Source organism: Euwallacea fornicatus, chromosome 10, assembly GCF_040115645.1.
Source record: "Euwallacea fornicatus isolate EFF26 chromosome 10, ASM4011564v1, whole genome shotgun sequence".
Taxonomy (NCBI): Eukaryota; Metazoa; Arthropoda; class Insecta; order Coleoptera; family Curculionidae; genus Euwallacea; species Euwallacea fornicatus.
The window spans coordinates 3,851,793-3,875,034 of NC_089550.1; the positions used below are offsets into that span (position 1 = coordinate 3,851,793).

The 23,242-nt window shown below is 39.1% G+C and overlaps 1 protein-coding gene across 13 annotated transcripts; it reads right to left on the reverse strand.

Annotated features, from left to right (window-relative positions):
- Positions 1 to 588: 588 nt before the first annotated feature.
- Positions 589 to 23,194, reverse strand: Dhc64C (dynein heavy chain, cytoplasmic). 13 transcript variants are annotated; one of them, XM_066286784.1, is made up of 47 exons: positions 22,716 to 23,194; positions 22,140 to 22,297; positions 21,957 to 22,072; positions 21,649 to 21,904; positions 21,438 to 21,587; positions 20,444 to 21,382; positions 20,245 to 20,380; positions 19,702 to 20,075; positions 19,512 to 19,547; positions 16,672 to 17,172; positions 16,491 to 16,615; positions 16,314 to 16,434; positions 15,844 to 16,263; positions 15,377 to 15,633; positions 15,087 to 15,323; positions 13,768 to 15,013; positions 13,403 to 13,626; positions 13,165 to 13,352; positions 12,840 to 13,112; positions 12,550 to 12,784; positions 12,187 to 12,497; positions 12,042 to 12,130; positions 11,421 to 11,441; positions 10,922 to 11,157; positions 10,685 to 10,862; positions 10,497 to 10,632; positions 10,366 to 10,392; positions 9,473 to 9,692; positions 9,051 to 9,424; positions 8,810 to 8,997; positions 8,544 to 8,758; positions 8,170 to 8,424; positions 7,433 to 8,121; positions 7,126 to 7,316; positions 6,494 to 7,064; positions 6,251 to 6,446; positions 3,726 to 5,468; positions 3,382 to 3,671; positions 3,080 to 3,245; positions 2,808 to 3,021; positions 2,554 to 2,748; positions 2,268 to 2,500; positions 2,040 to 2,208; positions 1,737 to 1,982; positions 1,491 to 1,688; positions 1,200 to 1,371; positions 589 to 1,068 (listed from the first exon to the last, which is right to left on the reverse strand). In XM_066286784.1, exons 1-47 carry the CDS (start codon positions 22,960 to 22,962, stop codon positions 803 to 805), a joined length of 14,028 nt encoding a protein of 4,675 aa, XP_066142881.1. In that variant the 5' UTR covers positions 22,963 to 23,194; the 3' UTR covers positions 589 to 802. The 13 variants fall into 13 exon arrangements, with proteins under 13 accessions (XP_066142881.1, XP_066142880.1, XP_066142886.1 ...); XM_066286783.1 differs by lacking the exon at positions 6,251 to 6,446 and adding an exon at positions 5,581 to 5,779 and having other exon boundaries at positions 22,716 to 23,193; XM_066286789.1 differs by lacking the exons at positions 6,251 to 6,446; positions 19,512 to 19,547 and adding an exon at positions 5,581 to 5,779 and having other exon boundaries at positions 22,716 to 23,193.
- Positions 23,195 to 23,242: the final 48 nt, after the last annotated feature.

Consider the following 23,242-nt stretch of genomic DNA (forward strand, 5'->3'; position numbering starts at 1 on the left):
AATTGCATAAAAGAGTTCGAGGAATGATTCGGTCGTTGCTATATTGTTACTGGAGCCAAATTTGAGTATTTATTGTAGGAATTTCAGTTTTGTTTGATGTAATAGTGAGTCAGTTTATTTTGTATCCAATAGTTTTGTTTTTTACAGAAACTAGATTTAATTTTAATTCTGAGTACAATGTTGTATCTCTTATTGAATTATCTTAAATTTTATATACTACAATGGATACCTTTCTATTTGAAAATGAAAACGCAATGCTGAGGTGCATTGCGGAACCCAAGCTTCTTTATCAACTCAAAACGACCTTTCCATTTGTGACGCCATTTAAAACTCACACTCAGCACTGGCTCCGATACGTAGGTAGATTTCTTTTTTTGCACATAACATTCAGTTTGGAAAAAAAAGTACAGGTTTTCTTACGTGAAACAAGCGCATTTTTCGGAATGGTAAGTTGATGTCATGACGTCTAAACAATTATGAAGGCGCTATAACTATTTATTAGCTAAGGTCGTGCACTATAAACGGTATCACGGATTTTAAAGTAAGAAAGTTAGTAAAGGAACTGAAGTAAAAATAAAGACGTGTCAATTTCATTCTCAATATCTACTAACATTAACGTGGTTAATTTTATTAATAACGATTGCCAAGATTATTTGGTTACAATAAATACTTTTTTACCCTTGGGGAGATAAATATATATTAATAAAAATAAATAAGCAAATTTGAACACAGTGGCTTACACCCTTTAAAACCTATGTTCAAGCTACTTTGCAGATAAATTAAAAAAAAAAACAAACATTTCTTAATTTAAAGCAGTTGAAGTAAGCAAAGCAACGCCTCTTTCGTAGAAGCTATGCGGATCTTGACCGGGCGCTATATTCAAATCCACGGTGTACAAGAGCTCGGTTCTCGTGGAATTCAAGTAAACGGCCAATGATAACTTGCTTCCCGATTGTTTGTCATCGGCGGTGCGCACCCATCGCAGTAAGGTAATTGGAAGCTCAGACATAATACTAGAAGTTAGGAGCAGCTGATTGTTTTTGCATTGAGCTCCTTGTAGTTTCAGACCTTCAGGAAAAGGAGAAGTATATAAGTTTTAAAATATTATTTGAGATATAAGATGCTAGTGCGAATAGACCAAGTCGTTGAAGACGAAACAGAAATGCATGTTTTTCTTAAGTTTTTAAACATCTACTGACCTACTACTGCGAAACAATCGTGAGGAATGGATGAAGTATCGTGGGAGTCAGTAATGGTAACGTCCAAATGTAATTCCTCGAGAGACCAGCTGTTAGCCTGGGCTACGCACTGTCGGGTAGCTGTGATCCAAGCTTCAGGGTTTAATAGGCCTCCCAACCAAACCGGGAAACTCTGGAAAATAAAATAAACAAAGATTGGATGATATTTGGATATTTTCGGTGAAGTATATTTCAGAAAATATTAACTTTTAGAAAATTACTCTATTACAGCTTTATAAATGTTTCACTAACCTGCAATTCCTTTGCTCCTGACGTAGAAACCACTTGCGATATTTGCTGCAACTGCTTTACCCTCTGGCTGAAATCTGTGATCCACTGAATCACCGTGCAACCCTTCGGAACTGTATATCTGTGCCAATTTCCCGGAATAATCCCTCGCACCAATTCCGCCAACATAGTTCTATGATAGTTAGTTTGTTTCTTCTCCCCCTAATTAAAAACATTACAAAGTTGTATTGAAAATACTAAAGCACTTACCTGGCAAATCAACAGAACGTCATTCAAATCATGAATCACATCCAAGAGAAGTTTGGAAGCCGAATTAACTTCCCGCTCAAAATATCTGTAAAGTGGATCTTTAATATTTTCCACGGTTCGTTTGAGAGTTTGTAGCGATTTGGGAAGAAGCTGCAGCCAAGTGAGAGCTGAATTATGCAGAGTTTTCATCCAAGACGGTCTACCGTCGATTTGGGCAGTTAAATCTGCTTGTGATGTTTCATCCATCTGCAAAAAAACTCATCCTTAAATTCGCTCTTCAAAGCAAGCTCCGACATAACGTACTTTATAGGCTAATTCATCGTCGTCTTCCAGTTGCTGCATCTTCAGCAATTTGCTTATAAGATCTGTGCCCCTGGTTGTTAAAAGCACTTTTTCCGCATTGTTGGGCAGGCCCAACCAGGCAGGAGTTTGCCTGTCTGCCAAGCTTTCTATCCACTTCAGAAAATGGTCTCTACAAATTTAATAGTAATGAAAACAATATAAAACTATATTAATATAATAAAGTGGAACCTTCTAGTGCCATCAGGCATTGTTATATGTCTGTTGCCATTGGGGCCATTATCAATATTCGCTACCAAGGCAAAATCGCCCTCAAAACTTTTTGAGGTGAAGAGTTTGTGAAGGAATGATTGGAGCAATCTTTGATCGAATAAGTTGTCAATTTTTCCCCCATAAATGGACTGTGAGAAAAGAGTCACCAGAGCATCCCAGGGGACCTTTTCAGGGGGCAAATTGGTTCTTCCCTATAAACAACAACAACGATTATCTATGCCCAATTTAATTTAAAAAAAAGTACCATGGCTGTTGTGTCAATCCATGTATCCAGAGTATCACAGGCAACTCTCAAATCACTTTCACTGAATTCGTAATATTTGGCCCACCCTAGAGGGCAATACCTCAATCTTTCTTGAACTATCGCATGGAACCAAGCTAGAAGGAAGTATAATCTAGCTCTTTCATTCGGAGCCTTCATCATTCTACTTGCAGGCACCTATAAAACGTTTTCAATATATGCATTCAATCTAAACATTTGTCTAAACAAAGCCATACAGTGCTAAAAGTTCTGAGCAAATTAGCCCTAATACCCGGTGGTGGCTCGAAAACAAATATTCTTCCAGCTCTCAATAAATTTACGGGCAGCTTAGGGTTAATTTCCATGGTAAGGAACAGCCTGAAGCTAGCGTGAGGTTGCAATGAATGCAACTTCTTTTCTAGCTGTACTAGCCATTGTGGGGCAAGGTGTACGTTTTTCAAGATGACCCATCTGAATTTTAAACGAAAAACATGAGCAATGGCAGTATTTTTCCAATTTAAAAAATTACCTTCCTGTCTTGCAAGCCATGTTAATGGCTCGATCTGCCTGGTTAAAACCTTCAGCGGAACCAATTGCGATACTGGATATCGGTTTGTTTAACTCTGCAGCTAAGTCGTCTACTCTGCTGGAAGCGTCGAAACCGGGTACTGAACATAGGAGAACTGGTACGCTAGCTAAAATATTAAGATTTCTAAACTTGGGTATATATAGAGTTGTGATAATTAAATATATTAAAAAAATCTTGTTTTGTGTGCATGCAGAATATTTTGAATTTAATTGAACATTTAATTTAGAAAATCAAACGCTCACCTTTGATCTCCTTTTCGATAATTGCTGCTAAATCTAGCTCTTTTTCAGCAGCGGCCATGAAGTCTTGTCCCATAACTGCAGAAACGAACAACGAAGCAGCCGCTATGATTCTATCCGGCCTGAAAGCTTGAATGACCAGCAGTTGATACATGGCCGTACCGATAGGACTAAGCTGTTTTTCTTCGATCCACAATCTTGGAACCGCTTGTTCTGGAGCACTTTGTTGAAGCCATGCAGTAAATTCCGGCATTTCCTTGATTTTTTCTGGGAGTTTCTTGAAAGCAGGCAATCTAGATGAGTTCAATATTACCATGATTTTATTAACAGAATAAAAAACACCATACCGCAGAGATAGACGAGTCATCGCTTCTTGTTGCTCTGTATTCAAACCGTCCACAATAAGCCCAGAAGAAGAACTTAAAAGACCCTCTTTGGCTCTTAAGAAGAAGTTGAACTCTTGGTCATAGTTAGGTTCGTTAGGAAGGCCCTTAAGGTAAATTCTACTTAGAAGAATAGCGAAAGTCATCCTGTCATTATGCAGCATTCCTCTGGCGATCCTCTCGTAAACCACTTGGAACAGATCAGTGGTGATTATATTAAGCCTCTGTTGGTAATCAGAGATCCCATCCAGATTGCTATTGCTGAGCAACACGCTATTAAACATATCCAGGAAGAACTGCAACGAATATTGATAGAGGAAGTGGACTTGATTGAGACTGTCCATTGTAAAATATGTGTTGCTACAAGCTTGGGATAGAGGCAGATATTGCTGGGACACAGTTTCGATCTCAGAAATAACTTTATCAGTCTCCTCCACCTTTTGACCGATTTCAGCAGCCTCTTTTTTCAAAGTTTCAAGTGTAGTAATCACGCTGTCGTCGTCCAAAATCTTGCCTTTGGCGTCATTGAGCGCTTGCAGCAAAGATTTCTCCAACTGCCTCAACCTCAAATGGAACTCCCCTTGTAGCTTCAACAAATCTGAACGCTTAGCATCAATATCGGGACGTTCAGCTTTCAAAACCTGATTTAAACACTGGCTTTGTAGTGAGCTTCTGGTCACTGTAAAGTTGACAAAGGTAACTCGGGAACAGATATCTGGAGGGAATTCCACGGTGGGGTCTCTGGTAGAGAGGAAAATAATGAAGGATGGAGATAAATCAATGTCTTGATCACCAAGAGTAATTAGCACACGACCACCAGTCCTGCGCAATTCCCTATTGAGTACAGGGTTTAATATCGCATCATAATTCTCTACGTCCTGCACTAGAAGCGGGTTGCCAAATCTCAGGGCTGATTCTAAATTTTTCCTAAACGAATCATCCAAAAAGCTAGTTTTGGTTATTTTACGGTCTTTGTACTCGTTCATTATGAACTCTGTAGCCTGTCCCGAAGGATCGATAATGAGGGGGTATCTGTTGAATCTCTTCAGCATGATCGCGTTTTCAGTGCATAATTCGTCTGAAGGTAAAGCATTAGCCTGCCAGCGAAGCCTTTCATCGGGATTGGAAAGGTACTCGGTTCTAGCTATATCAGGTCTATATAAAATTGCTGCTTGTGTCAGGTGCTGGCACCATGTAGTAAACAAATTTTGTCGGTAGTGTTGGTCAAAGTATCCCCCATAAGCTATAAAAGCTGCGGACAGTAGAACGTCCCCTACAATTGTAGACATCTGAGCCCTGAATGTTTCGCTAGTGGCTTCCCACCTTTCTCTTTCTATCACTAAAGATTTCAAAAGCGCAATTGATCTATTAACTTTAGCCTGGACATTTTCTAAATCGGTTTTTATAGCTTGTGCCTGCGCAATGAGCTGCGCATATTCTTCTTTATATGAAGCAATGCTTTGTTCCAACTGACTGAGCAGATTTTTAACATCTTCCCCACGTTGTTTATTAACCTCAGCTTGAGTCTCCAAAGAACTCAATTCCTGACGCAAAGGCTCAACTTTCTTCAACATGTCTGCGTACTGAATTTGAGCCATTGCCCACTTCACTAGAGGTCCGCACGCGTTACTGGCGTGATTCACTTTCTCGAAGTTGTAGTCTGGATTGCTCAGGTATTTGGCTTTCATTCTATCACGGACCTCGTCACTAAAAATTCAGAGTTATTTGTTTTGCGGATAATGCATGGTGATATTATGGATTTTACAAGTCTATGAGCAAACGGAAATATAATAGGCTATGATCAGCGGCATGCACCTACCTAATGTCCTCAGTGTTGAAACTGTTGACGACGGTGTTGATGAAATTATCGCGCATGATCACGGCCCGGATCGACTTCCAGTCGCTGGCGTTCTCCCCCAGCAAAAGGCAAATAGACTCGAGAGCCAGTTTAACAATGGCAGGAGGATTCGCCATGGAACGGATTTCGACCAATTGTTGTTTTTTGATTGACTTTACGGCTGTGTAAAGGTAAAAATAAAATGGAAATAAGCGAAAGGAAATTAAGCTAAGCGTGAAAGTATTAAAAAAACGTACGCGTTTGTACGAATATTGCTGGTACAACGAACATTAGAGTGTCGTTGTTATCGCGAAGAACAAAACAAAATATCAACTTTCCAATTCAAAAATCAAATGCTCAGCAAATAAAAAAGTCACGGGTTGCTATACGACTCTCGTGCCACCCGGTATACATTAGTACTGTTCAAGGATGCCCTGGCGTTTGTTGTACTCAGCAACAAAAATATAATGACAAAACCTACTCTAAACTCAATTTAATAAAAAAACAAAACTAAGACGATTGCTGCTGCAGTGACAACAACACCCAAATTTCTGAAAAGCCTGAAAATATATACGCTCATGCCAATCATTCTAATAAGTCAGGCAAAAGACAAGAGGAAAGGAGCGTTTACGTATAAGCCGTTGGGCCTTACGTTAGATTCTCCCCGCTGAAATTAACGATCGTGGCAATGAAGTTGTCACGCATAACCACTGAGCGAATTGAGCGCCATTCGTTTGCGTTCTCGTGCAGTAACAAACACACCGACTCCAATGCCATTTTCACAGTGGCCGGAGGATTTGCCATAGATCGTACTTCCACTAGATGTTGTTTCTTTATCGACTTAACAGCTACATGTCTTTAGATTAGAATAAGTACATATAAAAAGAAAACTTACCAGTCTGAGCGTCAATGACTGCAGGTTCGACCTGCGCTAAATCGGCTACTACTTCAGTTCGCTTCTGTTCTATATGCACAGTTTGCTCGGCCAATTGCTGCTGGATCTCTTGGCTCTGCACTTTCTTTTTCTCCGCTTCTTGTTGATCCTTGACCATCTGCTTTAGTTTCGCGTTAGCCGCTTCGTTTTTCGCATGCAACTCTTGGGATTTCACAGCGAGACTCTTCTGCATTTCCTCCACTTGTTCCACAGTCTCGGCGATCTTATTCAAGCCGACATTAAGGTGCAATTGTTGCTCCTCTAAATCCGAACGTTTTTCGTTGTGGAGTTTGACAAAATGATGAATAAAATCGAGATAGTGTCTTGGAGTTATAGCCATGGTGCGACCTCCTCTCTTTGCGAGTCTCACGTTGGCTTTATGTAGGGTTTGATGTACGTAAACGCAGGCGTTAATGACGGCTTCGCGGTGGTGAGGAGTGGCTGGTACAAAGCTGCATGAGGCAGGGAAGAAATCGGGGGCTTTCCAGGTCGGACGATCCAAATCCACACGGTTAGTGAACTCTTTTCCGACCTACACTCACACATTAGCCAGAAAAAAATCATATTGATAGAAAAAGTAATGTAAAATATACCTGATACAGGGCTCCATCTGACCAGTCACCAAACCAATTCAAGACACAACGATTAAATAAGGCGGGCGATGTGGCAGCTCTATCTTTAAGTCCGTCGGTGGATGGGTTCATGGTAAAGACGACGTGCAAATTACGCATTACTTGCTGGGTAAACCATTTGTATAGCTCATCGTTGGAATCAAGCATTAGACCTGCAATTATTGTATTTGCAGGTTTTATTTAGTATCTTAATATGAGGAGCGGAGGGAGAATTTTTTAGAATTGCCCTGTATAACAGAGAGCATTAATGAACTTTTTTTAAACTCACCCTCTCTTTGAGCTCCCTCTTTGCACTGCGTCATTAAGGTAGTGTATTCGTCACCCTCGAAAAGTCCTGGAACTTCCCCATTAGCTAATAAGGTATTCATTCGCTCTAAGAAACTCGAATCTAACATGTTAGACTCATCCAAAATAAAGGCAATCTTCTCATCTTTGCATCCCGCCCTTCTCAAAACCGATCTTAAATCTTCGTCGAAGTCTTCAGCAGTGTACTTATTGTGTACCTTAATTTGGAATATTGACAAGCCATTCATCCAAGCTACGAATCGAGACAATGTAGTTTTTCCAGCTCCCGAGACACCGATCAGTAGCAAGTGCCCTTGCGGTTGTCTGAAAATTCGGTCAATCCTTAATACGTGATCAAGGACTTCATCGAAAAGCACTAGAGGCACGTCCAATTCTTCCTCGTAGAAAACTTTAAGTCTAGCTTTCACGTATTCTCTTAATTGTTCTCTATCCACCGGCATGTAGTCTTTGGACAACCAATTACTGTACAAAATCGGCCTTTCCAGAGCCTTTTCGCAGTTGGCGGATGGGAAGTGCTTTAATGCCACTGCATCTATATTTTCATTGGTCCATTGACGCTCTGAATTTTCTACTAAACGATCTTGAAACAGTCTAAGTGCTTCGTGGGCCCAGAGCCGGACTAAGCCTTCCACTCTAAGAGCGTCTAGAGGCCTATCAAAAATGTTGTAGACAATGATTTCATAAGTGTAAAAAACATACCTTATGGCCTCGCAAATGCCGCGAACCCAACGGGTCATTTCACGAGGTGAATATACATAGTGAGGTTGCATGTCTTGGGTAAATCGATCCTGGGAAGCCAAATAGAACTCAACCATGGCATTTGTAAGAGGTTCCGCGTAACCTTTCAGTCCGGGGGTTAGTCGAAGCATTGCTCTAGCGAAGGTGCCGTAAATCTGCTTTAAAGAGGTTTCTCCTGGATAGTCCACGTAGATTACCGGGACATGACGCAGGAACCTTTATAACAAATATGTATTTATAGGTTAATCAAGAAAAAAAAGTGTCAATATGAAATAATTTAATAATAACACATAGCCTTGTTTTTCTTCTTTAATGTATCTGTGTGGTAAAGTTACCTATGCGAAAGGGGTTTTCTTCCAGGATCAGTAGGAGGATTACAAGCTCCCACAAACTGAATGCGTTCCATGGTCACCCAAGCCTGATCTGACGCCCGATAAAATCCTTTTTGCTGCACAATCTGTCTTAGGAACATTATCACCCTTTGGGTGCCGTAATTGTCCATGTCCGGCAAATTTATTTCGTCACAGAATAACACCAACCATTTACCCAACTAAAACCCGTACATATAAAAAAAAAGATTACTAGTTTTCCAGAAACATACCTGCACCGGAGCTAACACAACTCCATTTGGCGTCTTTCTGTATTCACAGTAATGGTCGAATGTCTTCAATAAGAGCTCAGGAGTTGTAGCTGACGAGAAATTCAGACCCACCACTTCCATGTCCGGCAAAGCTCGTAAGGCTGAGAAGAGGGTCATGGTTTTACCAGAGCCGGGAGGACCACACAACACTATAAAATGTATTTATTATTTTAAATAAACGCAATTATTAAAAAAATCGAACCTAAAGGTTTGTGTTCAGCTAACCAAGTATATAACAGCGACTCGTGCCTCACAGTATCCAATGTAGGGACTACAATATCGGGAGAGGCAACTTTATGAGTCTCTACTTCGATCTGTGGTACTTTATTAGACCAAGGAGCCCACTCTCCTTCTATAGTAACCTCATAATCAATTATAGGCATGTTGTTATCGGGAGGCAGGGGTATAGTGGTGATTGATCTGACAAAATCACCTAATTCCGACCGAACTTTAAGCTTGGCATCGCCGGCAAAGCTCCACAAAGCGGCGTACACCATGCACTTGGGAATATAGCGCTCCAAAGTCTCATAGGGCAACGGAAAATCGTTGTGTGAGTGATTGTATGCTAAGACATTCCTATGCATTTCATTAGCAAAATTTTAACGTCAAAAAACTACCACGAACCTCACGCTTTGATTAAGCATGGAGAAAAGCGAGCTGAGAGCTCTCAATCTGGTGAAGTCCATTATGTGTTCTTGTTCCATTGCGTATTCCAAACAACGCACTACCAGGCCATCTGGTTGCAAGTAAGGTTGGAGGAGATTGGCTACATCCTGCTGAACTTGCAAGGTGGGGGAAAGAGTGTCTTCCTTGTTTTCTTTTTTGCCGAAACTGTCTTCTTCACCTAAGGATAAAGTAAATAAAAAAGCAAACTTATGCAAACGCGATAAATGTGCGTTAGTGTTCTGTACAGGAATATTTACAGTATTATTGAGATGGGAGAAATATTTTACTATTAAGGAGAAAGCTGAAATATTAGGATTTATTGAAGGTTACTTTAAGGCTATCGGCTTAAAATTAACAGTAAAGTAGAATTGTTATAGTACGAATGTGTTGCTAGGAAAATTACGTTTAAAAAACCTATATATCCCGCAATATGTGATTATCCAGATTCATAGACAAGATGATCGTTTTTGGGTTATTTGAGGAGTTACAAGGTTGATTAAATACTTTTTTGGAATTGTGTAATGTGTGTTATGTAAGTGTAAACTTTCCGCAATATACGCAAAAATAGAACTTTTCTAAAACCGTTTTAATTTTCCCTTGGATTTAATTGACGATTACTGACTATATATATATACATATCGTACCACCTCTTTTGTAGAGATAACAAAAGTCTTTAAATTTTTTCAATATGTCGAAAGTCAAACTCTAAGCAGTATTGAGTCCTAAAAATTGACCTGAAGAAAACAATTTAAATGCATGTTTCTACAACATCAACAGGCAACGAATGTTACTGATTTTTATTGTTGGATTAGTAGATATTAGAACATAAGATTAATAAGCTCTGTCACTACCTGCTACTACTACAAAGTCTTGTGGGCCTGTAACAAGATTTTCTATTTTGACAAATATAAAACTCAAACGATGTTTTCATTTAGAAACCACTCTTTATCTTGTTATAAAACCAAACTCAAAACAAACTCACCTTCTTCCAGGGGGATATTCTTAAGGCGCAGCATGTAATTCTCGAAAATCATTTCAGTAGATAAAACATCTTCAGAGAACCAAACCATGCCGCACCTGGAGACTGTAGCTAGAGTGGCGTATTTCAAATCTTGTACCTTGAGGAAGAAGGTTATCGAAATTACATTATAAAAACAAAGAAATTAATACCTCAAACATAATCCTAACATTGGGCGGCAAGGACAAACGCTCTCCATTAGGCAGAGTTAAAAGTTTGTTGTCATCAAGCACTGAATTCAAGTTTTCCACCCACTCAGGATCGACATCTCCATCGAAAATTATCCACTGACGTTTGTTGATTTCTCCTCTTACATTATCTATGATTTTTCTGTGTATATAACTCCAAAATAAGCTCACTAGTTTTTTAAAAAACACTCAAAACTTAACCTTAAAATATGTGTGAAAAGACCATCGGTCCACTCTCTAGTGTTCGGATCTAAGACACCATATAATGCTTCTTTACTAATGGCTTTAGGATCGATTACATGCGCAACTCCCTCAACCCCTTCAAAGCGTTCTAGCGCTTTGAGAAGCACTCGCCATGCTGAGCTTTTGCCGGAGCCGCTAGGGCCCACCATCATTAGACCATGGTTCAAGTTGCTAATTTGATAGAGTTGGAGCACCTATTCAAAGTAATTTGTGCATTATATTTTTCCCACAATTTCCTAAGAAAATAAAAACGACCACCGTAGTTAGTAGTGCGAAAACATCGATTTACGCACATACAATCTTACATTGCTCTAAGCATTGATCATGAGAGCAAGGCGTTTATATAATTTACATCGAACTTTACTTGAAATAAGTTCGTTTAAACTTTAAATTACATTGTATTAAATTATGGATTTTTACATGCAAAGCGTTTGAGAAATAGCTTGATGACTAATACCTTGGCTACCCACGTGTCCCTCTGTGCAGCATGGAATGAGGGTGCTTTTGTAGTAATATGTACATAAAAGAATTGCATTTATTGACCCAAGCCAAAGCAGTGCTCATTAGCAACAAAATGACATACTATGGTTTCTAAAACTTAATTTTATAGGCACAAAACCCAATGAATAAATAAATTACATTGCAGGAAGTAGAATTGTACATTTTTTACATAAAAATTATAGTTGATGGAGATCGCTATATTAGGGTCCCATACACTAAATCTATGCTGATGAGTATATGTGCTTGGCCGAAGTTATAATTTCGACTTTACCTACATGCGAACCGAAAATTAATTGTTGTTATAAAGTTCTTTCATTTTAGTACAGTGCTACCTGTTAATTTTGTGCCAATCTGTACAATTTTTTTGTTATCATATGTTAAGATGTATGCATATGTTACAGTATTTTGTTATGAAAATGGATTCACAATCTTCCTAGAATAATGCTCTTTTAAATCATGAAACTGTTTTCTTATGATTTTTGCTGTCAACATTTGTTCACTTTTAATCTTGGCCCAGAAAATACTCTTAGAAACCATAGTGCAATGCTATAAATTTCGAAATAAAAAAACTTCTTACCTTCTCCATCCATGCTGATCCATGTTCATCTCCTTCGCCACATACCAAATACTCTTCAACACAAACCTTCCTAATTTCATCTTTAAGGCCTGCGCAAATTTTCAAATTTCTATCACTTTGTAATGCACTGTAAAAAAACACATACCTTTCATCTCAGCTCTGGTGTACTGAACATTGGGGAAGACGTCATTTAAAAGGCTGAAAAGCAGGGGGATATCTTCGGCCACCAACTTGGGCACCATAGTTTCGCAAACTGATTGAATAAGGATTTCCTGCTCGGGCAAATTCTCTGCGATACTGGCCTCATCGATATTAGTCTCCCCTCTCTGCGTCATACCCTCTTTTATTCTCTGAATTCGGTCTCTCTTGACATTTCCGGCGGATATTAGCACGGATTTTAAAGCACGAAGCCCAAAGTCGTAGTGCGATTGATTGGAAAGCTGTTCGTCACACAATCTAGAATTGTAAATCGTTAACATTGAAACCCATTTTTAGTGAAAAAATATACTTGAAGAAAGGTACAATCTTGCAAGCCAATTTCTCGGCACTCCTGAATCCTTGAGAGAAGAGCATCACCTCGGCAATGAGCTGGCGATCTGGAGTAGTCATGGCCAGAGATCTGAACAATTTTTTTAAATTGTCAGGTAAATTGGAACGACCCGCATAACCCGGATTCATAGTGATGAAAATTGCCATATCAGGGGAAACTTTGACTTGCTTTCCCACTAACTCCACGCTAATACCTGATTCAAAAACCCAAATAGTGCCCAATAACCACTCATAAAACACCAAACATACTTCCTGTTTGTCCTGACTGTTTGCTGCTCTCTTTCTGGCTCTTCAAAGCCTCTTGAATGGTCTGAATTTGCTGCGAAACAGCAGATAACATCCTCTCTTCTAATCGGTTAAACTCGTCGAAACATCCCCAAGCACCCACCTGGCATAAACCAACGAAAATCCTGCCCATTGCTTGAAAATCGAAAGTTTCGTCGCAATTAAACACCAGAACGAATCGGCCTAGTTGGTTACCCAGGGCCTTCACTGATTCGGTTTTACCAGTACCCGCAGGACCTAGTTTCAAAATTATCATTTCAAAATTTTTTTGGGTTTAAGAAATGCTTACCAAAAGGAGAACCACCCAATCGGGCTTCTAAAGCCTGAGTCATAGTTAAGTAACACCGGTCTGTTAAAGGAGTTTGTACTAATCGGTCTTGCACCCCCAAATATTCAAATCCATAATAAAATCTGGCATTTGCCATGTGAATCGTTAGCTGTTTTAAGACTTCGGTTTGGCGGGGATCAAAGTAGAATCTACAGAAAAAATGTTGATTATTCAGTTAAACAGAAAAAGCGATTCTTGCCTCATTTGACAAAGCCACTCAAAAGCTTTGTTGCTGCACACCCCACCAGAAACAAGTTTCCTGGTTACTGTTCTCTTGTGCACGAATTCGTTGATTAGATGCTCTAGCTTCTTTCTCCTTAATTGGGGTTGTTCTTGAAGTACCGAATCGGCCAGTACGTTTAGGGTGTTTTCAACTAATTGTAAGACTTTTTCCATTGGACCTTTCTGCGGTTCTCCATTCATCTTGAAAAAAATTATTATATATTTATTATTACATTCCATTTAATGTCTTTATTTGCGACATTTTGAAATTCATTATTTTTGTATTCAGAGGTGAAGATAATATTCTGTTTACAGATCTTTTTCAAGTTAGTGAAAACTTACCTTGGTTAAAGCAGCTTCAACTTCCTCACTCCAGAATATCTGCGCTGCAAGCACAACAATCTGAGCTTGGTATTTGTCACACCACTCCATAAAACTCTTCGGATCAATCCCGTCCTTAAACTGCTTTATATCTTGCACTGCCTGAGTTAAACTTGAAGCTAAAGTAACCCGCATCTCCTTCTCTACCAACGAAAGCCATTCGTTGATTTTCGGATGCTCCACAGTGGAAACCGGAGTACGGAAAGCAACTTCCTCGCCTTCTCTAGAGGCAATTCCCAGAATTACTGTATTATCCTCATTGAGAATAATCGAAGCCACTCCCGCAAACATTTTCTTGAAGTGTTTTTGTAATCTGGCAATGTTCTTGCTGTTGCCGATGATCTCCAGCAAATCCTCGTCTCCCACAAAGTAAAATCTCGGGAATGAAGTTCTTTCCCTTTCAAGATACTCGCCCAATGCTTTTTGGATTTTTCCCAATAGATCTGCAAGGCGTTCCAAGGCTCGTTGGACTCCTGGGATATTCAACACGTCCATGACCATTGGGGATTTGCTGACTTTCTTCATTAAGCCCAAAAACTCGGAGCTAATGCTTTGAAAGCGGGAGGTTTCTACTGGGAGCAACGTTTTGATATCCGCACTACCAGAGAAGATGCCTTCAAGGTAAACCCAGCGACGTTGAACGTCGATCCAGACGTCAAAGAGGGCGTTAATACGATTCAATTTCTCCTCCCAAGTCAGAGTTTCCTCTTCAAATACCTTGTAGTAAGGCGAAAGCTTCATGGCGGCCACAGAATTGATGTGTTCCTTCACTTTATTAAACAAATCGTCCCAGCCTCTAATAATCTTGCACTTATTCTGGTAATTGATCAAATCTAACTCATAGGTTTGCCAAGATTCTCGCACTTGTTTCAAAAATTCTTCCAACGCCATCTCTCCTTGAGCTACTAGTATCACATCTTTCACAACTGATTCGTTTTTCTGCAAATTCACATCCCAAACTTGGCCCAAAGTCAAGTCGCTGAGAACCCAATTAACTCTAAGTTGTTTCATCAACTGTTTCCAATGGCGTTCCTTAAGGGCATCTGATTTAAGCTCAACAATGAGCATGTTAACTTTCGTGTACGTTTGAAGGGTTTTCTTCACGTATTCGTAAGAGGCATATTGGCGAAGCCTAGCGGGGAGTTCCTTTAGTTGGCTAGACATTGTATCCAGTTGCTGACGCAGTTTTCTGGGTTGTATTGAAAGCCTAAATCACAACATAAAATGAGTAACCAAACGAGTTAATGCAAGGTATAAAAATAATCATTAAAATGACTCACCAAGGTTTCTCTCTAGTCTCATCAATTTGCTGCCATATCCTCGACAATTCAGACCATACGCCCCTTAAATCTTGAAGTTCCTCATAAACGACCTGCATGCGATCCTCACTAGTACTGATGCCGCCTGGTTCCTGAAGTTCCAAGGCCTCTTTAGCTTTGGCCACATTGTCGCGTTCTTCTTTTAAACGCGCATACTTGCTTTCAAACAGTTGCAGCTGTGACAATGCTTCATCCGGTCTAAATAAAAACTTTTAATTAAAACAATCTAAATTAAAAGCACTGAAGTGTACCTGAGATGTCCCTCTACTGGCTTACTCTTTTCCCAATCTCCTAAAAAGTCATGGGTTCTGGTTTCGACGGCTTTATCCTCAGAAACAATTTTCTGCTGCAGACTGGAAACTTGAGTTTGAATTGAGGAATCTTTGCGCTTAATTATTTCATTAAAAGCGCCCCATTCGCCTTCCAAATTCTCCACATGCAGCCAATTAGTAGGGAATTGGAAGCGTTGTCGCTCTAATATTCTCTGACCCTCTCTGTATATCTCCACCTAACACACCTCAACGTTACCCAAAAAACATTCACTAAGGGACAGATTATTGAAGGCCTGCTAAGTTTAACAGAGACATGAACTTTTTGATAAATTAGAAATACAGCAGCATTGTCAATTAAATTCATTCATTTTCATAGAAAGTAAGGCTATAGACCGGCTAAAGTTACCAGCACCTCAATTGTTTGACCCTTAATAAATGATTTATACTTGTTTTTCCCACTGCTTCATGCTGCGTTTCAGATGTTGAACGTAAGTGATGAAAGTAACAGCATCAGAAGTACTAGCAGCTTCAATGCTTTGTAGCTCCAAATCACTTCTCGATTTAGAAACACTAGTGTGGAAAGTGGCCATTTCATTGCTAAGTAAAGCTCCGAATTTGCTTAAAGTCTCCTTATGCCACGAATCATATTTAAGCGATACTTTGCTTTGGACTTTTGCAAAATCTATGATAATCGGGCCGAATTCACGCCTCGTGTCTGAAGTATCAAAAGTGGCTCTAGTGGTTTTAATATCATTCAAACAACGCATCCATTTGCCGATATCTTCCCCTAATTGCCCATAAAGCGTATCTGCTTGAAGGTCCCACAGGGATTGGTAGGTCAGCCATTGATTAACGTATTTTTGAACCTAAACATGAGCATGAAATCCTAACATTGAGCAAAGATTTTAAAACCAACCTCCTTAATTTTGCTATCAATGGCATTATACGCGTTGTTTAAAGGCTGAGAGCCCGTGGGGAGTTTCGTTAAAATATTTCTGTAAGTTTCAGTCACAGGTTTGTCAATACCCACTTGATATCTGCAGTGAAAAATTTGATATAATATCTACGATTATGGTGTTTTAAAGAAACCTACCTACTGCTTTGCAGTCTCAATTGAGAAGTCACAATTGCTTCCCAAGCAAAAAGTTGTTGCATTATCTGGAATCTGGCTTCCTCAATGCTTGGGTATAAGTACATCGTTTGGTTGGTAATTCTCACCTTTCACCATCAGGGAAATTATATGTGATGAAAAAATCGAAAGGAAAATTACTTACCTCATGGATCATAGTTTGAATTTGAGGATCTCCTCCTGGTTTATGTGTAGGCTGGGTCGGCGCATCTGTATCCATACTATGATCGATATCCTTCTTGGTTCCCGCCAAGGCGTCAGTCCAAGCTTCAATACCCGCTTGCAGCCTTCGAGCCAAATTCTTTTCAACTTCCTCATCCAGCCTGTTGACCCAAATGTTCAAATTGGAGTATTGCTTCAAAGACAAGTCATCCACTGCATGTTGAATTTTCGACAATATATCGGCGAAGGTGTTGGCCGAATAAGGGCAAGTTTCCAACGACCGAACGTCGACTTCTAGCTGTTCACCGATGATGACTAGTTCCTCAACTTTTTCTTGAAAACCCACGATGGTTTCGGAGAACTTTTGGACGTAGGGATCGAGTTTGTAGCTCTCCCAAACCAAAGAGGCCCCTTCTTGGATAAGATTTTGGACATCCTTACGCATACCAGCCACGAGGGGGATTATACTGGCTTTGTCCTCGATCTGATAATGGAAATATTGCATTGTTTATGATGTGGGATAGCGCAAAAGACTTTATTTACCATGCACACAATGCTGAAGTTACGCATATGGACAAAGGAGCGACAAAAACTCATATAGAAGCAACAATATTTATTGTTTATTTCATTTTCATTCGTAATGTTCTGATACCGTTACTAACGAAGAATAAAATAGAAAAAACCGAGAAATTCTACAAAAAATTGAAAAAATTTAAGTAACAACGATGACGCCATAACAGGACCTCGTCCGTTTCTAAGCGACGGAAGCACCAGAAGAAACCAAGGAAAAACAATCCATAATGGCCGATTAATCAGTGGAAAATACACTCACTTTCACATGAAATGCACCACCCAGTAATACTAATAATTAAGTCTTGTAATTTTGGCAAAATAATGCTTCGCAATGGAGTATCAAATGATCAGACTTTCAGTAAAAAAGAAAGAAAGCTAGTGGTTTTTTTGTCATTGACTTTTTAGATTTTTTATTCAATTGTAAATAAATAAAATAATATTTACATGGAAATATCAGTTTATTTTGTTGTTGAACTGTGAACAAGACATCTCAAAATGCCCCCAGTGAGACAGCTTCGAAATTTTTTCCACGTTTCAAATTTTGATAGAAGGCAAATTATCGGCATGAAGGAGAGTAGACTTTCTTTTCGTGAGATTGCCCGAAGAATGAATTGGAACCACACCACGATTGCGAGAATATGATCTTCATGGTCTGAAGAAAGGGTTCAGCAACATCGTCCAGTTGGACGTCCTCCCTGTAGCAGCAATGCACGTGAAGATCGACTTCTTAGACGGATGGTCATTGGTGATCGATTTCAAACAACAATGTCTGTTGCAGTAAATTGGATGGGAGTTCTAAATCATCGGGTGTCGATGGCAACAGTTTACAGAAGAATTTCGTCTTTTGGCCTGCATTCATACCGCCCAAATCTACGACTGTCACTAACCGCCCAACACCAAGCTTCTAGATTGGTCTGACGTCAAGAACGAGTTGATTGGAGTCATGAGTGGAACAATATCGTCTTCAGTGACGAGTCACGATTTTGTTTATGGATCGATGATGGTCGCAAAAGAGTCAGACGAAAAGAAGAAATTTGCAATTTTGTGAAAGGCGCCACACAGCTTTAACACCTGGTGTTATGGTCTGAGGTGCGATATGTGTTGGTCGAAGATCTTCTCTTGTGTTCATTCCAAGCACCCTAAACGCACGTCGCTACATTAACAATGTTCTGAGACCAGTATTAGTACCTTTCATGCAAACTTTACCAAATGGCATTTTTCAACAGGATAATGCAAGACCACATAGTGCGAACATTACTCGACAATACCTGGAAGAAGCACAATTGGAAATACTGCCTTGGTCTGCACGGTCATCGGACCTATCGCCTATCGAACATCTTTGGGACATGATGAGTCGCCGTCTTCGAAATTTACCGAGGCCTCCAAACAATGTGGATGACCTACGACATCATCTTGAGGTAGCATAGAATGAAATACCCCAGGAGGATATTGATCATTTGTTGCAAAGCATGCCGCAAAGAGTACGTGTTTGCATTACCGTACGAGGCGATGTTATTCATTATTAATTTTTTAATTAACAAATGTTGTATCTTTTTATTGAATGTCTGATCATTTGATACTCCATTATGAAGCATTATTTTGCTAAAGTTACAAGACTTAATTATTAGTATTAGTGGGTGGTGCATTTCATGTGAAAGTGAGGGTACCTGTTTATTCAAAAGTTAATATTTTAAATGAATATTCATTTTTCTGATACAGGGCATCATTCCTGGATCACTAAACTCAAACAGAATAACTTTTTTGAATACTTTTAAAAGAAAAACTTTAACTCGCACTCTTTTAACGAGATTTGCACAAAACAGAGTTTATGACATATCCGACGTTATTAACTGCTGCTGGTGAATTGTCTTCACAGGCAATTCGAAGAATTGCGTCAAAATATGTGAAAAAACACAAGCGTTCTCAAAGAGGATAAAAAATGGCTGCCTAGAACCGCGTACGTCCATCTGACACATTGCAAAAAGCCATACTGGAACAAGGATTGATGCAAAAATTGGAATTTTTCTTCTTTCCAGTTTGCGTTTTATTAATCGCCTTTAGAATATCAAATAAAATTTATTTCTATACCCTAAATAGAGGAAGGAAATTCCTAAATACTCAAAAGATTTGGAATAATGACCATTAAATTTTACCGCGTAAGTTAACTTAACATTCAATATAACTTAACAATAAACAACCATGCAAGTTACCACGCTTCATATCCACTCAATACAGCTAAGAAAATTCTACCTTAGCCCCACCATGTTGGCTACTCCTGTGGGTGAGCTATACAGGAAGAATATCATTAAATTTCCCCAACACTTCCAGAATTAAATAATAAAATCAATCTAAAACCTCCGCAATATCTAACGAGAAGCCTAATTCATTGCTCGCCTAGTGTTTCCACAATTTCCTCAAATATTTCTTAATGCAAACTCACCTTTTCCAAAGTCATCTCGTAGGTTCTGGCATTCTCAATCAGGGAAATGGCAAAGGGATACAGCTGATTGGCCTGATGAGCCTTATTGACAATGGCCAAAGGCACCCGGAACCCGAGACATTTTAAATTGCGCACTTCCTTGGCCAAAGTAATGATTTCAGGCAGAAAGTTGACTTTCAGTTTCAGCACGTTCCCCCTGCCGTTTTTCGCCCTGATAGCTTCAATAGTGAATATGCGCCCTGATACTCCTAAATTACGCTGTTGAACGTTTCTTGACCACTCTTCGAAGATTTCGAGAGTGTTGAGTTTCAAACGAAAACTGTCTCCATCTGCTTTGAGTTTCTGGCCGTCGATGTGATTTTCCCAACCTTTGCCTAAGGATTTAAGGAAGAATTCAATTTAAGGAATGGAATTTTAAACTGACAATCCTACGGAGTATTTCACTACTAATGCAGGGCTTTACTTTTTTAATGCCGCGCTGAAATTTTGAATCAGTCAAGTCCGATAATTTTGGGAAACCATTAGTATTTAACTGAAACTCACCTAAAACATCTTCAACGCGCCTCAAATACGTAGTAAGTTGATGGTCAATCTGTTTGGCCCAAACAATTGATCCTGCAACCGGAGGCAAGTCACGATCCTTACTTATTCTAGCGCTATTGCTTTGAGGATATTGAACCTGATTAATAAACATTAAATTGCGTTCAAAACCAGCTCGTAACTAACAGAATATAATTCCAACCTTAAATTTCTCATGCAGCGCCTCAATGTCGTCCTTCACTCGTTGAATTAAATGAGTTTGATACTCCCTAATGGCTCCTCTAATATGCGGCCTCACAAAGAGGGCATTAAATCTGGAGAAAATCCTAAACATTTCATTGGCGTTCTTGGCAGTTCCCAACTGATCACGCAAATGAGCGGTGATGCGAGCCTCAACCCTATCAATACGCTCCTCATAGCGCTGAACTGCAGCATCCCAAGCGTCTTGACCTTCCTTGGAGATGTCCAAACAATCCACTTCCTTGACGTTCTCGTAAGCTAAATTGACTTCTTCTATTGCATTAGCGTCAGCGGCATCTAGAGAGAAAGTTGGTTTAGGCGGTTCCAGTTCTTCTCCCTCGATTGGAACTGCGGTTTCTCTAATGGAAGGCCTCAAAACCCGAACAATAACTGTGCGAAGTTGTTCATGCTGCCTGCGGAATTTGCGCATTTGATCCATACGGCTTTGAAGCTTTTTGTGTTGGGCTGAAATTCTCCACACCATTTTCATTTGTTCGTCGCGCTTTTTCTTCATTATGTCACGCAACAGTGATTGGATCTTTTCATATTCATCCTCCCAAATTGAAAATACTTCAAAGCACTGGATCATGACCTTCTCAAATTCGTCAAAGGGAATATGCATTAATCTTCGAGTTCCCAATACTTTCAGCAGTTGTGCTCCCAAGTCGCGCGAAATTGCCTCGACTAGTCGTAAACAGCGTTGAATTGGGTACTTAGTGGACCTTACTTTCTTCAAATGGGAGAATATAAGTTGGACTGCAGCTCTTATTCTTTCAAGCTCAGTGGCGGATAATAAGTCGTTAATTGGGAAATCTTTCATTAATGGGTTGTAATCATTCACAGTAGCAATAGCTTGTTTTAGGCCTGTATCTGTATCAAATGAGACTGTAGCGTGAAAACGCTGAGAAATTAAATTGGTTTATTAAAACATGGGGTTTGTTAAGGTCAAATCTTACCTTTCCATGTTTTAAAATATCAAGAGTAAGGGAAACTTCTAAACTCTCCCTTTTCTCTTGAATACGATGCAGTGCCCTTTCCAAATTTAGCCAAAAGCTTATCTCTTGCAGAGCAGTTCCCGAAGAAGGGTCTCTATCTAATTTAGTCACCTAAAATTATTAAAAATCATTTAACACAATTCCTATATGTCCACAAGAAAAAAAACGCAACCTTCTGAATTTCTTTTATCCATCTGTTTACACCATGCTGCAACTGATTCAAGAAATTGGAATCTTCAACTTTATCACTAAAATCTGATACTTTGGGCTTTCGACTCTCATCTGCACAATGCTTAATTAGAGTTGCCACATATGGGTGAACTTGTAGGGTTATTTCAGGAATGTCAATATTCTGTTGCAAATGTAGTAGGCCCATCTCAAGCTCAGCAATGGTTTTCTCAACTGAAGGAGCCATTTTATCTCCATCTCTACAATTCACTCATTTTTACTAAAATAGTATCTCTTAAAACGTTTTCTTACCTATCAGCCCTTCCTGATTCTTTGACATAAGACTTAAAATAGGGGGCCACACTTTTGCTGACGTAGTCATGTAAGGTTTCGTATGGTGATCCCTCACTAAAGTTTAGTAGACGGACCTAAAATTTTATAATAAATAAACTTTATAAAATAATATTTCTTGGGCAGATATACAAGGAATTATACCTGTGCTCTAATGCTTTTATCAGCCTCTATCACAGCTCCTCGTTTAATGCATACTAAACTAGACATTTTTGAGGAGCTATAGTGAACCTCATTGCTGACATAATAGACAACCGGTTCTTTTTCTTCTTCCCCTTCCGGAGGCTGGTCAGTATCATCATCTATAAAAAAATTAGGAATTCTGTGGATAAGTTACTTTAAAATAAAGTAAATATTTAGTATTTATCTTTCTTTTCATGGTCTGGAACATACATCAATAAAACACTTTTAAAGGGAGTGCTCTTATTTATAAAATTAAGATGGACCACACAAGGAAAAAATTATACTTTAAAAAAATAATTCCTTATGAATCAAAAATGATGTTCAATTTATAAGACTAGATTATTCAACTTAAGGAAGGAAATGCTTAACAATTAAGAAATAAAAGCTTGAGAGCCCCGTTAGAAAATGCTACATAATTTTATTAGAACAAGAAGGTTATAGCTATTAGCAGATTAATATATTTTAGTTAACAATGTCAAAACTGTTTAAAATTCATGCAAATCGGAGTAAAAAAACATCCAAATATTTTGTTCTTACCTTTTGAAGAGTTTCTTTGTATATAAAGGGTAGTTACTTGTGGATCACTGATAAACTTCCGAATACATTCCTGATTGGTTTTATCATCAAGAGCAGCCACCAAATTCTTTGGCTCAGCTTGAGACTCATCTTCAGGGAGCAGAACTGTAGCTGCTTTCAAAATGAAATTCGAAAAGGCGGTAAAATCGACGAGTGCCACATTTTGGGCCTCTGGAGTGTTTTCACTCCCTTCTAGGGAGTCACCCATGCCTGGGTGTCTTCCTCAGGAGGAATAAAATTTAGTGGAATTAAATAAGCATACACAAGAGGATATACGAGTGCACACGCAAAAGAATTATGTACGTTGTTTATTAAACCTTAAGTGTTAAGACAAACTCTTCTACGTTTGTGAATAATGACATGAATGGTATTAAATCATCGATTGAATAAACCCTCAGAAGCTCTTTTAGAGGATTTTTTTACATCACGGTATTAAAAAAAAACTAAGTACGATGACGCATACAGGGCTATGGTTTATATACTATTAC